Source organism: Amblyraja radiata, chromosome 2 (assembly GCF_010909765.2).
Source record: "Amblyraja radiata isolate CabotCenter1 chromosome 2, sAmbRad1.1.pri, whole genome shotgun sequence".
Taxonomy (NCBI): domain Eukaryota; kingdom Metazoa; phylum Chordata; class Chondrichthyes; order Rajiformes; family Rajidae; genus Amblyraja; species Amblyraja radiata.
Window position 1 is genome coordinate 60186982 of NC_045957.1, and position 13059 is coordinate 60200040.

The 13059-nt window shown below is 42.9% G+C and overlaps 1 protein-coding gene across 3 annotated transcripts in view; it reads left to right on the forward strand.

Moving 5' to 3' along the window:
• cpvl (carboxypeptidase vitellogenic like) overlaps nt 1-13059 on the forward strand; it is a 106408-nt gene that overhangs the window by 14344 nt on the left and 79005 nt on the right. For all 3 annotated transcript variants that reach the window (XM_033047413.1, XM_033047405.1, XM_033047422.1), the window contains 3 exons: nt 3161-3348; nt 6550-6668; nt 12170-12284. In XM_033047413.1, the coding sequence (XP_032903304.1) occupies nt 3162-3348; nt 6550-6668; nt 12170-12284 (421 nt within the window). In that variant the 5' untranslated portion in view covers nt 3161. The remainder of the gene's footprint in view (nt 1-3160; nt 3349-6549; nt 6669-12169; nt 12285-13059) is intronic.

Sequence of the window (13059 nt, forward strand, 5' to 3'; positions counted from 1 at the left end):
GGATCTTGGACTTTCTGACAGAGAGACCGCAGTCAGTCCGTGTTGGCAAGAACACCTCAAGCTCGATCATGCTGAGCACCGGCTCCCCTCAAGACTGTGTGCTCAGCCCGCTGTTGTTCACATTGCTCACACATGACTGTGCTGCCAGATTCAGGGACAATAAGAACATAAAATTCGCGGATGACACAACAGTGGTGGGACTCATCAGCGGAGATGACGAATCAATGTACAGGGAGGAAGTAAAACAACTAGTGGACTGGTGGGGCAACAACAATTTAGCATTAAATGTCGACAAAACAAAGGAGATGATTGTCGACTTTAGGAGGGCGCAGCCAAAGCATACACCCCTCAACATCAGTGGCACCACAGTGGAGAGTATTAAGTTCCTCGGAGTGCAAATTACAGACAGTCTCACCTGGTCCAGGAACAACACTGGGATTGTCAAATGGGCCCATCAGCGACTGCACTTCCTGAGGAAACTCAAACAGGCCTCACTCCCCACCAACATCCTCAGGACTTTTTACAGGGGCACGGTGGAGTCTGTACTTGCGTACTGCATGAACACGTGGTACTCCAACTGTAACTGCTCAGACAGGAAGGCTTTGCAGAGGGTAGTGAGGGGAGCAGAGAGGATCATTGGCGTCTCCCTACCCTCGGTACAAGAACTGTTCCAGAGCCGCTGTCTGAAAAAAGCTCTGAGAATAGCTAAGGACAAACCACCCCCTCCACACACACCTGGATCTCCTGCCATCAGGCAAGAGATACCGTAGCATCAAAGCCCAGACTACCAGACTGCTAAACAGCTTCCTGCCACAGGCTGTGAGGCTGCTAAACAGTCACTCTGTACTCACAGTCACCTGATTCTGTGGCTTTGCACTGACCTTTTAATTTAATAACTCTGGCACTGGCCAATTAAATCAGCTGCCCTGGACATTTTAATGATTGTTTTTACTGTATTTTAATGTTGCTGTTTTACCTGCTTTTAACAATTTATACTGTTTCATCAGGGACTGGATTGTTTTTACTGTTATTATGTGTGAAATGGTTTAAGTTTCATGTGTGATGCTCCGGTATTCCATGGGAAACGTCTTCTCATTTTGCACTGTACAACTGTTGCTTTGCAAGATGACAATAAAGGTTGATTGATTGATTGGATTGAAATACAGCGCTTTTGACCGGGAGCTCCTCGCTCTCTACCTGGTCATCCAGCATTTCCGCTACTTCCTCGAGAGCAGGGACTTACGCCGACCACAAGCCACTCGCGTTTGCCTTTGCCAAAGTGTCTGATCCTTGGTCAGCCCGACATCAGCACCACCTGGCATACATCTCTGAGCACACGACTTGCGTTCATCAAATCGCAGGCAATATCAACCAGGTTGCAGATGTGTTGTCCTGCACCGCCACCAATGCCATCCACGTTCTGGCCCCAGGTGTTGACTACACGGCCGATGCTGCCGCCCAGCGAGAGGATGAAGAGATGCTCGCCTACTGCACCACCATCTCAGGCCTGTTGTTGGAGGATGTGTGATCCAGGCCCGCTGACACCACATTCCTCCTTTTCGACATGGTTCATGGCCTCGCTCACCCTTCCATCCGGACAACAAAGGCACATGTGGCAGCCAAGTTCATGTGGCACGGGTTGCTCAAACAGACCGGCAACTGGGCCAGAGTGTGCATCCCCTGTCAAACCTCCAAGATTCAGCGACACATCAAGGCGCCGCTGCAGAACTTCGCCCTGACACGCCGGCGTTTCGACCACATCCGCGTCGACACCGTTGGACCTCTGGCCCCATCCAGAGGTGTCGCCCACCTCTTCACCATCATGGACAGATTTATGAGGTGGCTGGAAGCCGTCGCGCTCTCGGAAACCTACACTGCGACGTGTGCACGTGCCCTCACAGACAGAGATGCGCAGTTCGCCTCCACGCTGTGGTCCGCAATGGCCTGGCTGCTTGGCACTAAGCTGCACCACACAACGGCCTACCACTCGCAAGCAAATGGCCTAGTGGAACGTTTTCACCGGCACATGAAGGCATCCCTCAAGGCACGGCTCACGGGCCCAGACTGGATGGACGAATTGCCGTGGATCATGCTAGGTATACGCACTGCCCCAAAGGAGGACTTGGCAACTTCCTCTGCCGAGCTGGTGTACGGCGCCCCGCTTACGGTCCCAGGCGGCGCATGGACATCAAGAGCCGCCCACGACCACGCTGACACGTGAGATGGTGGGCACGCTTTCTCCAGTCCCAACATCCTGACACGGTCTCACCACCACGTACGTCCCACCCGACCTCCAGGACTGTCATTATGTCTTCCTTCGCCGAGATTCCCACCGTACACCACTGCAAAAGCCTTATGAGGGACCCTTCAGAGTACTGCAAAACGACGCCATGGCTTTCCTCATCGACATGGGTGGCAGACACGAGAACCGCTGAAGCCGGCACACGTGGAGATTGACCAACCAGTGCAGGTGGCACAACCCCGCCGCAGAAAGCGTCCGCCATCACGACCAAACCCACCCTCAACTCAACCTGCTGCAACCCCGAACACAGGGGACACGTGCACAAGATCAGGCCGCCTCACTCGACAGCCTAACCACCTCCAATATTCCGGTAATGGGGGGGGATCATGTGACGGGCCGAGCCACCTTGGTCTTGAACCGTCGTTCATCAAGCTCGAGCACCTGCGTGGACCTGGCGTGATCTGGGCCGACCAATCAACGCTGACCTGGGTGAACAAAGGTGGGGTGCAGCGGATGACAGGGGCTGGGCTTCACTTCACAGTCAACACGTTAACACACACACCTTGCCTTTTTGTACTAACAGTTGAGCCTTATTGTTTAAATATTAAACACGTGAACCTCCTCAAAGTGCAATTAGTAACAATGGTGAATTCTCAACAGAGATTGCTTAATGAACAGTGGGATTGATCTAGACTGAGAATTAAACACAATGTGTTAGTAATGCAAGAGCATAATTACCAATAAATGTACATCATCTGCATCAATGTTAACTTTATAAAGCACATTCTTACAATTATTAAGATTAACTAGTGTGTTACCCCAGACTGTTTAAATAATTACGGTTTGATTTACAACTCCACAACTGGAGAGAACATTTTTTTGCTTCCAGTCTAAATTATTTTCCTGTCTTTTCTTTAGGATGTGGCAGACACGACTATTTGCAGTGGTGCTCATCTCCATTCAGCCAATCTGCACTTCTGGGAAGTTTTCATTTCTCAGTGGCATGTTTAAAGAGGTCAAGGTTTCTGTTCCGCTGACAAGAGATATTGATCCTGGGAAGCCGCTTTTTCTCACTCCTTATTTGGAGTCTGGACAAATTGAAAAAGGTGAGTGTAAATAGTTATCTACAGTCCACATGATTTCAAATGGCACGCTTCTTGAGTCAAGCTCCAAAGAGCACATTGAGATTTGTTCCATTTGTTTATCCTCAAGTTAGTTTACCTAGTTTATGATTGATTACAAAAGTTATTAATTACAAAAGCATTAGAATACAAATTATATGTTTTCATGTTTTGGCAATGAATTTCTTGCTAGGATTTAGACTGTTTTTGATAGCAAGCTAAAATGTAGGATATATCCGTTTTTAAAGTTGGCTTGCTTGACTTAGTCATGCTTGACTAATTTTTTGAGGATGTAACTAGGAAAATGGACAAGGGAGAGCCAGTGGATGTAGTGTACCTGGACTTTCAGAAAGCATTTGATAAGGTCCCACATAGGAGATTAATGGGCAAAATTAGGGCACATGGTATTGGGGGTAGAGTGCTGACATGGATAGAAAATTGGTTGGCAGACAGGAAACAAAGAGTAGGGATTAACGGGCCCTTTTCAGAATGGCAGGCAGTGACCAGTGGGGTACCGCAAGGCTCAGTGCTGGGACCGCAGCTATTTACAATATACATCAATGATTTAGATGAAGGGATTCAAAGTAACATTAGCAAATTTGTAGATGACACAAAGCTGGGTGGCAGTGTGAACTGTGAGGAGGATGCTATGAGAATGCAGGGAGACTTGCACAGGTTGGGTGAGTGGGCAGATGTATGGCAGATGCAATTTAATGTGGATAAATGTGAGGTTATCCACTTTGGTAGCAAAAATAGGAAGGCAGATTATTGTCTAAATGGTGTCAAGTTGGGAAAAGGGGAAGTACAATGGGATCTGGGGGTCCTTGTTCATCAGTCAATGAAAGTAAGCATGCAGGCACAGCAGGCAGTGATGAAAGCGAATGGCATGTTGGCCTTCATAACAAGAGGAGTTGAGTATAGAAGCAAAGAGGTCTTCCTGCAGTTGTACAGGGCCCTAGTGAGACCACAACTGGAGTATAGTGTGCAGTTTTCGTCTCCTAATTTGAGGAAGGACATTCTTGCTATTGAGGGCGTGCAGCGCAAGTTCACAAGGTTAATTCCCGGGATGGGGGGACTGTCATATGCTGAGAGAATGGAGCGGCTGGGCTTCTATTACCTGGAATTTAGAAGGATGAGAGGGAATCTTATTGAAACTTATAAGATTATAAAGGGTTTGGACACGCTAGAGGCAGGAAACATATTCCCAATGTTGGGGGAGTCCAGAACCAGGGGCCACAGTTTAAGAATAAGCGGTAAGCCATTTAGAACGGAGATGAAGAAACACTTTTTCACACAGAGTTGTGAGTCTGTGGAATTCTCTGCCTCAGAGAGCGGTGGAGACCGGTTCTCTGGATACTTTCAAGAGAGTTAAATAGGGCTCTTAAAGATAGCGGAGTCAGGGAATATGGGGAGAAGGCATGAACGGGGTACTGATTGGGGATGATCAGCTATGATCACATTGAATGGCGGTGCTGGCTTGAAGGGCCGAATGGCCTACGCCTGCACCTATTGTCTATTGACTAATTTATGTCAAATATTCTAAGTAAACAATTACAAGGACACGTTTCCCCTGCTCTGTCTAATTTTATTGAAATGCACAACAGTTCAGATGCTAAAAATCTAAAATAAAATTAATGAATGCTAAAATTATTCAGCATCTCAGGCAATATCTGAAGAGAGGAAACCGGATTGAAGTTTTGAATCAATGACTCTTTGAGATCCTCTCTCCACAATAGCTACCTAACTTCAAAGCTATACTTTGTGGCCTGCTTGGTTCTTTTTAAGCAATGACAAGAGGTTTTTAGGACTTCATGCAGTGGATTCTCCCAGGTAACTTCTCAAAACAAAATCTGACTGATATGAAATTAAAGCAGGAAAGTGGTCATGGGTATCCGACAGGAGAGTCTTAAAAAGGCAGGAGGAGTAGACTAGCAAGAGGTTTCATTGCGGATCTTGAGGTGTTGCAATTGGGTTCAGTGCAACATGAAGGCTTGAACTAAAGGGAGTTGGGCAGGCTAGGACATTATTTCTTGGAGTGCAGGAGGCTGGGGGGGTGATCTTATAGACATGTGAAGGTAGGGTCATAGATGGGAATAGATATGGTGCATGCTTACTCTTTCACCCGGAGTAAGGGAATCAAGAACAAGGGGAAATGGGTTTTAGGTGAGAGGGAAAAGATTTGATCAGCATCTTTTTCACACTGAGGGTGGTAGGTATATGGAACATACTGCCTGAAGAGATAGGTGAGGCGGGTAATATAACAATATTTAAAAGGCATTTTGACAGATACGTGGATAGGAACGGTTTGCCAAATGCAGGCTGGTTGGACTAGTGTAGACCAAATGGAAAAAAATATTAATTTCTCTAGTAGATGTGAGTCAGAGGCACAGCTTATTTTTTATCTTGGTCAGCATGGGTAAGGTGGGCTGAAGGAGGTTTATGCTAAAGGCCCTGGTTCTGTGCTCTATGACTCTGTGGTTCATTCAGATTTAAAATCGAGTATTCACAAGAAGCACAAAGTGGATAAGTTCGTATATATCCAGTAATGTTGATAAGGCAGAAGGACGTAAACCAAGTTTGTGAAATAGTCATCATAATTATGACATAAACTGATCCATTATAACATAACACCTATTTTAATTTTAATACCTAAAATATATGTAGCACAGCAGCAGACTGTTCAGCGTATTCTGTCTAAACTGTGCCTCTGACCCTCTTCTACCTGAGAAATTAATATTTTTTTCATTTTCAAATATTTATTCATTTCCCATGAACTTTTTTTCTCCACAAAATGCTGTTTTCTGCAATTTTTTCGCCTTCTTGTGATTTAAATCTTTCATGAATTTAAATATGTTAATCATATTTTCCCTTAATCTGCTTTTTCTGATGGCAAAAAAATAATCTGGGTTAATCTTCCCCTGCTTCAGAACTTCTGGGTATCAAATTACAGAATATGATTCAAATCCTGAATTTACATGTAGTTATAAGCAATTCATCCAGTAGCCTTGAAGCAGCAACCTTGGTTAATGGTCTGTATTCAGGACAGTTTTTTAAAATTTTGTTTGAGGGATGAGTTAGCTTTTTAAAGATTTTTTAAATGAATTCTATGGAGAGTTTGAAACTGATTTTTCAGCAAATTCAGTGCATTGTATTGTGTCGCGTGAAGATATCTCTTTGTTTTTTCAGCCAGGGAGCTAAGTTTAGTGGGGCCTCTCGATGGGCCACGTGTGAAGAGCTACTCGGGCTATTTGACGGTGAATAAGACCCATAACAGCAACCTTTTCTTCTGGTTTTTCCCTGCACAGGTAAATATTCATAACCATGTGAATGAGACAAAAACCCTTCGTTGGAAAACTACTGAAAGAATTTAACAACAATTGAGGATAGATTTTTATTTTTGACTTGCTTTGATTAATAACATCAATTGAAAGAATTCTAGAAGTTAAATGATGGGAGAATTAAATATTGTATTTGTATTTCCCTATGATTACTGGACGTATGAGTGTTTTTCGCAAAACCCAGACAATACCTATAGTTGAACTTTTAATTGGGAAAGCAGGATTTAAGAAAAACAACACTTTGCCAATCAAGTTGCTGCAAAGTTCACATCTTGTAAATCGTTTGCAGCTGAAGTAAGATAAAAAAAAATATGAGCCAGTATTGCATCAAAACTTTGAAAAATGAAGTTATTTCCTCTGCACAGTGTGTTTGATTAAATCACTGGAACTTTGTAGCGTTTGTATCCTCTTCTCTAACATAGAGCTGCAAAGGCCATGTGAATTGGAACCTAATAAAAGTATTATTCATAGGAGAAACATGAAAACCAAAGAACTTGTAGATCAATTAGCTTGGTCCATGCTAGGAGTGTAAATCTATCATTAAGGATTAAGTAACTGGACACTTAAAAAAAAAAAAAAAATCATCATATGATTTGGCTGAATCAACAAGGTTTTATGAAATAAGATTCTAATAGTTATTTGAGGATGCAACTAGCATTGATAAGAGAAAACCAATGGTTGCAGTATTTTCAAAAACTGGAGGAATTTCAAAAAGGATTTGAAAAGGTACAAAATAAGATCTTGTGGCTTAAAAACTATTGCTAATTGAATGTTAATTAATAGGCATGTAACGAAATAGGAATAACATAATTAGTGAGCTGACAAGTGGATCATAGTTGGGGCCTTGGCTCTTTAACATCTACAATAATAACTCTTATGAAGGAACTGCAAACAGCCCACTGAGCTTTCTTCTGCTCAAAGCTAGGTGGGAAAGTTAACAAATTCAAGTCAAGAGTCAAGAGAGTTTAATTGTCATGTGTCCCAGATGGGACAATGAAATTTTTGCTTGCTGCAGCACAACAGAATATGTAAACATAATACAGAATGGGAGATAAAAGTTCAGTGTGTCTATAGACAATATCTACACAATAAATAACAGATAACGCATAATAATAGACTATTATTGTTCAGAGCTTATTGATGTCATGTTTAATAGCCTGATGGCTGTGGGGAAGTAGCTGTTGCTGAACCTGGATGTTACAGATTTCAGGCTTCTGTACCTTCTTCCCGATGGCAATGGAGCGATGAGTATGTGACCAGGATGGTGTGAGTCTTTGATGATATTGGCAACCTTTTTGCTCTTATGGCCCTCCATATTGCAATGTTCATGCCGCTTGGACCTCGATTTCTCTAGTCTCTATATCTTTATCTATGTAATTCATTTATAAACCTGCTTGTTTGTTACAATCAATTTTGCAAATACATTTGCACTGCCTGAGTTACTTTGAGTGGGCCTTATAACCCCCAAGGTCTTAAAATTAAAATTGCCACTGGCTCTTCGCAGTTTCTGCCCTCCAGCCACAAATACGACTGATCACTTCTCCAGCAATGCCTCTTGTGGAACCTAATGTTCCATCAAGGGAGAAATGACTGGATTTACAGGACCCTGGTCAGGGCATGCATTACTGGAGAAAGTGCAAAGCCATGATGTTGATGCTTCAGAAAAGTTATAATGAAAGAATGGAAAAAATAAATATTTTCAGCTTGTAAAGAAGGCATTGGTGGATGTTATTGTTTTGTCTTCCTTATTGAATAGAGAAAAGATTCTCAAGCTGATTGGGGGGGAAACTGCCTCAACCACTTTTTCTGACAGCTTGTTCCACATACATACGACCCGGTGTGAAATAGTTCCTATTAAATATTTCCCCTTTCATCTCAAACCTATGCCCTCTAGTTATAGATTTCCTAATCCTGGGGAAAAAAGATTATATGCATTCACCCTATATACAGCCTTCATGTTTTTGTACACTAATCTGAATTAAACCCCATTTACCATTCCTCGGCTCACCTACCAGGCTGATTAAGATCCCGCAGTAATTCTTGTTAACCTTGTTCACTTTCTACAATGCCACCTATTTTCATGTCATCCGCAAAGTTACCAATCATTCCTTGTGCAGGTCAGAGAGCAGCTCTGAGAGCTTATTCAGGCATCACACAGGACAAATGTGGCTGAAACTAAATAGTGGAAATGAAAAATGGTATAAATAATGAAAGTGAAAGAGTAAGAGGAAGGTAACTGGGTAGATACGACATGGAATGGACACGGAGAAGAGAAATCCAGGCTGTTCAAATGGTCAGAGAAATTTGGACCGCAAGAATCAAAATTAGGGAGAGGGAAGTGACGGGAAGCCAACAGAAGTAGATTGTTGGGGGTGAGAGACTGGGGCCAGAACGGTGAGAGACATTTGGGGACACAAACAAGGCTGGTTGAATTAAAGATGATATAAACTAAGAGGAATATCTTTCATTAAAAAGAAAAACATTTTTTTAAAGTAGCTATTTGCTCTTATTTAATGTTAACATATTGATTTGCAAAAAAAAAGTTCCGTGGAAGTTGAGGGAGAATCCCACTTTTGCAAACCTTGGCCAGATGGCGCTGTGGAGCCGAGCTGCACTTTGACCTAAGTGCCAATATTGGCAAAAACTGAAACCCAAGTACATGAGTGTACAGGAAATCTAAACCTGATCAGATTAAACCAGTGTGACGGTTTGTCATGGCTGGAATAACTTTATCTCGGTTTCCTGCTGGGAAGGGAATTGAAAACGATGTTAAACCTTTACTGTCTTTGTGATGAATTCTCAGATTGAATAGGAGATACAGTTTCTGTCATCTTTCTCTTGTCTTCAATATTTATCTTTTTATTTGCTTCTCTCTCTTGCTCATATGATTGTTTTTGGTTCTATCTTTCATTTTGTATGCAGGGGAGGTGGTGGATGATGGGAAAGGAGGCTGATTAGGGGGAATGTTGTGCATGATGGAACATGGAACAAGGACGGGCACTTCGGCCCACAATGTCTGTGCTGAACATGATGCCAAGACTATCTTTTGTCTACCTGCACGTATCCATATCCCTCCATTCCATGCATATCCATGTGCCTATTTAAACTTCTATTAAATACCACTATTGTATCTGCCCCACCTGCCAACCCCAGCGGCACGTTACAGGCACTTGCCACCGCCTGTGTGTAGTAATCATAATAATTTAAAAAAAAAGAAAAGTTGCCCTGCATATCTCTTTTGAACTTTACCCCTCTCACCTTAAAACTATGCTTTCTACTATTTAATTTTGGCATCCTGGGGAAAAGGTTTTGGATGCCTCTCATAATTGTTTACACATTTATCAGGTCTCCTCACAGCCTCCAGCTTTCTGGAGACAATAACACAAGTCTGTCCAAACTCTCCCTGTAGCTAATATCCTTAATCCAGTCATCATTCTGTTAAACCTCCTCTGGACTCTTTCCAAAGCCTCCACATCCTTCCTGTAGTGGGGTGACCAGGACAGCACTCAATACTCCAAATGCGGCCTAACCAAACTCCTATAAAGCTGCATCATGACTTCCTGACTCTTATACTTGATGCATGACCTATGATAGCAACCATACCATATGTGTTTTACCACTCTGTTTGCTTGTGTTGCCACTTTTGGGGAGTTATAGACTTTTTCGTTTAGTTTAAAGATACAGCGTGGAAATAGCTCTTCGATCCACCAAGTCCACGCCGACCATAAACCACTCATTCACAGTAGTTCGCTGTTATCACACTTTCTCATCCACTCCCTACACATTGGGGACAATATACAAGGCCAATTAATACAGACACTGAATCACCTCCGAGGGAACGCATGTAGTCACAAGCAGGCACAGAAATCGCTATCAAAACATGGGGGACACAATTTCTTAGTGGCCGCGCGCGTGCATGCGCACACATTCGAGACTTCGGCCGTGGCCCTGTGGACGGTAACATCGGGAGCTGACCTGGGTTGGTGACGGACTCCGAACTCCAGCAACAGCAGCTTCGTCTTCCCCAAATCGTGGAGCTTGAATCGGCCCATTCACGGGGGCTTTCATCGGCCGGCGGGGGCTTCAAAATCGGGAGCCTCGATCGCCTCGATACAGCAGTTTGATTTTAAGCCGTGCCGGGCGCTGAAAGGCTCGCGAACGGGCCGATTCAGACCTTAGAAAGCGTCTGATAAAGTCCGGATTACAAAACATGGGGGGGACTGTCACCCACCTCTCAAAGCATGGGGGGAACGTGTGTTTCCCCCCCCCCCCCCCCCCATCTCTCCGCAGATTCACCACCCTCTGACGAAAGAAATTCCTACTCATCTCCTTCCTAAAGGAAGGACCTTTAATTCTGAGGCTATGACCTCTAGTCCTACACTCTCCCACTAATGGAAATGTCCTCCCCACATCCACTCTATCCAAGACTTTTGCTATTCGGTAAGTTTCAATGAGGTATCCCCTCATCCTTCTAAACTCCAGTGAGTACAGGCCCAATGCCGTTATACGCTCATCAAAAGTTAATCCACTCATTGCTGGGTTCATTCTTGCAAACATCCTCTGGACCTTCTCCAGGGCCAGCACACCCTCAGATATGGTACCCAAAATTGCTCACAATGCTCCAAACCATTTTGGAGGCCTGACCAGCGCCTTAAAAAGCCTCCGCATTACGTCCCTGTTTTTGTATTCTAGACCTCTCGGAATAAATGCTAGCATTGCGTTTGCCTTCCTTACCAACGATTCAACTTGCCAATTAACTTTTTGGGAATCCAGCACCACCACTCCCAAGTCCTCCAATTGCACCTCCAATTTCTGGATTCTCTTCCCATTTAGAAAATAGTCTACGCCTTAATTCCGACTTCCAAAATACATGACTCTACATTTTGCTACACTATATTCCTTCTGTCACTCCTCTACCCGCTGTTTCAATACTGTCTCTTCTGCAGTCCCTGCTTCCTTGACACTACCTGCCCCTCCACCTATTTTCATATATCATCAGCAAATTTGAAATACAGCTAAAATTATCAAATGATTGGTCAGTAGGATAAGGTGGGCTGGAAGGGGTTATTTCTGTGCCACATATTTATATAATTGTATGATTGCCTTTCTCTGGATATTTTTTTCCGCAGCACAATTTATTTTAATACGAGCAGGTTGTTTCTTTTACAGTCCTGCAGGTTCCAATAAAAGTTGATAGGATGGTATGGAGTATATCATCATCATATGACTTCTGCATGTGCAGAGATTTGCAGTGCCTGTAAAGATGATATTTTATCCTGATGATTTATCAAGCTGCTCTATTTCTGTTCATGGTCTCTTTTGTGCTTCTTCTGATGAAACATTGATTTTCTTGAGTCCTTATAATTTACATTAGTTTTGATGCTAAGCACTTTGCTATATATCCTCACGGGCATTTTTAATCAATGTCATTTACCATGATAATAATTTTTGTGAATGTTAATTTTCAGACTCGTCCTGAAAATGTTCCTGTGCTGTTGTGGCTTCAAGGTGGCCCTGGAGGTTCATCTATTTTTGGCATTTTTGTTGAACATGGGCCTTATGTTGTAACTAAAAACCTGACTTGTAAGTGCAACTTTTTCCCGATAAGGCTGAATGTTTCCTGTAATAAAGTTTTTCTTTAACTTTTCTTTTGAGTCTCTTTTTGTCTCTCCCACAAATATTTTGAAGAATCATCCAGTTTTTGAATGAAACTCGCGAGTTGGGATTTCTTACTTTATCCAACATTGTTTTAATTTTGAATGTTAAGATAAAATATATAGTGCTTGCAGTTAGTTAATCATGTATCTTTATGAATACCATGATTTAGGAAGGAAATACTTCCAAATAGTTTATGTAACATATTTTGATATCTGCTTTACCTTCCTCCTCCACCAGAGTGCACAGTACTCTGATCAGATGATCATTAAAATGATACTTGTGTGTGAATAATCAATGCCTCTTCCGTTTCCTTATTTAATGTCAACTGATGTGAAAGTAATCATTCTATTACTTATATAACAAACAAAAAAGGATGTTGGGCTTTGATAGTGCTGTTCAGATATTTTTCAGATTAGTTTTTTGTTGAAATGTAGAAAAGGTTTCGAGGAAACTCCTTGTTCACATGAATCCCACGGGATAAATAGTATACATACAGTAATGATAAATACAACATACAATGACACGTGCAAGATTGTAGTGCATAATCTGTGTAGAACAAAAGAATAGTAAAGTAAAGGGCGGCACGATGGTGCAGCGGTAGAGTTGCTCCCTTATAACGCTTGCAGCACCGGAGACCCAGGTTCACTCCCCACTACGGGTGCTGTCTGCACAGAGTTTGTACGTTCTCCCCATAAGTGCA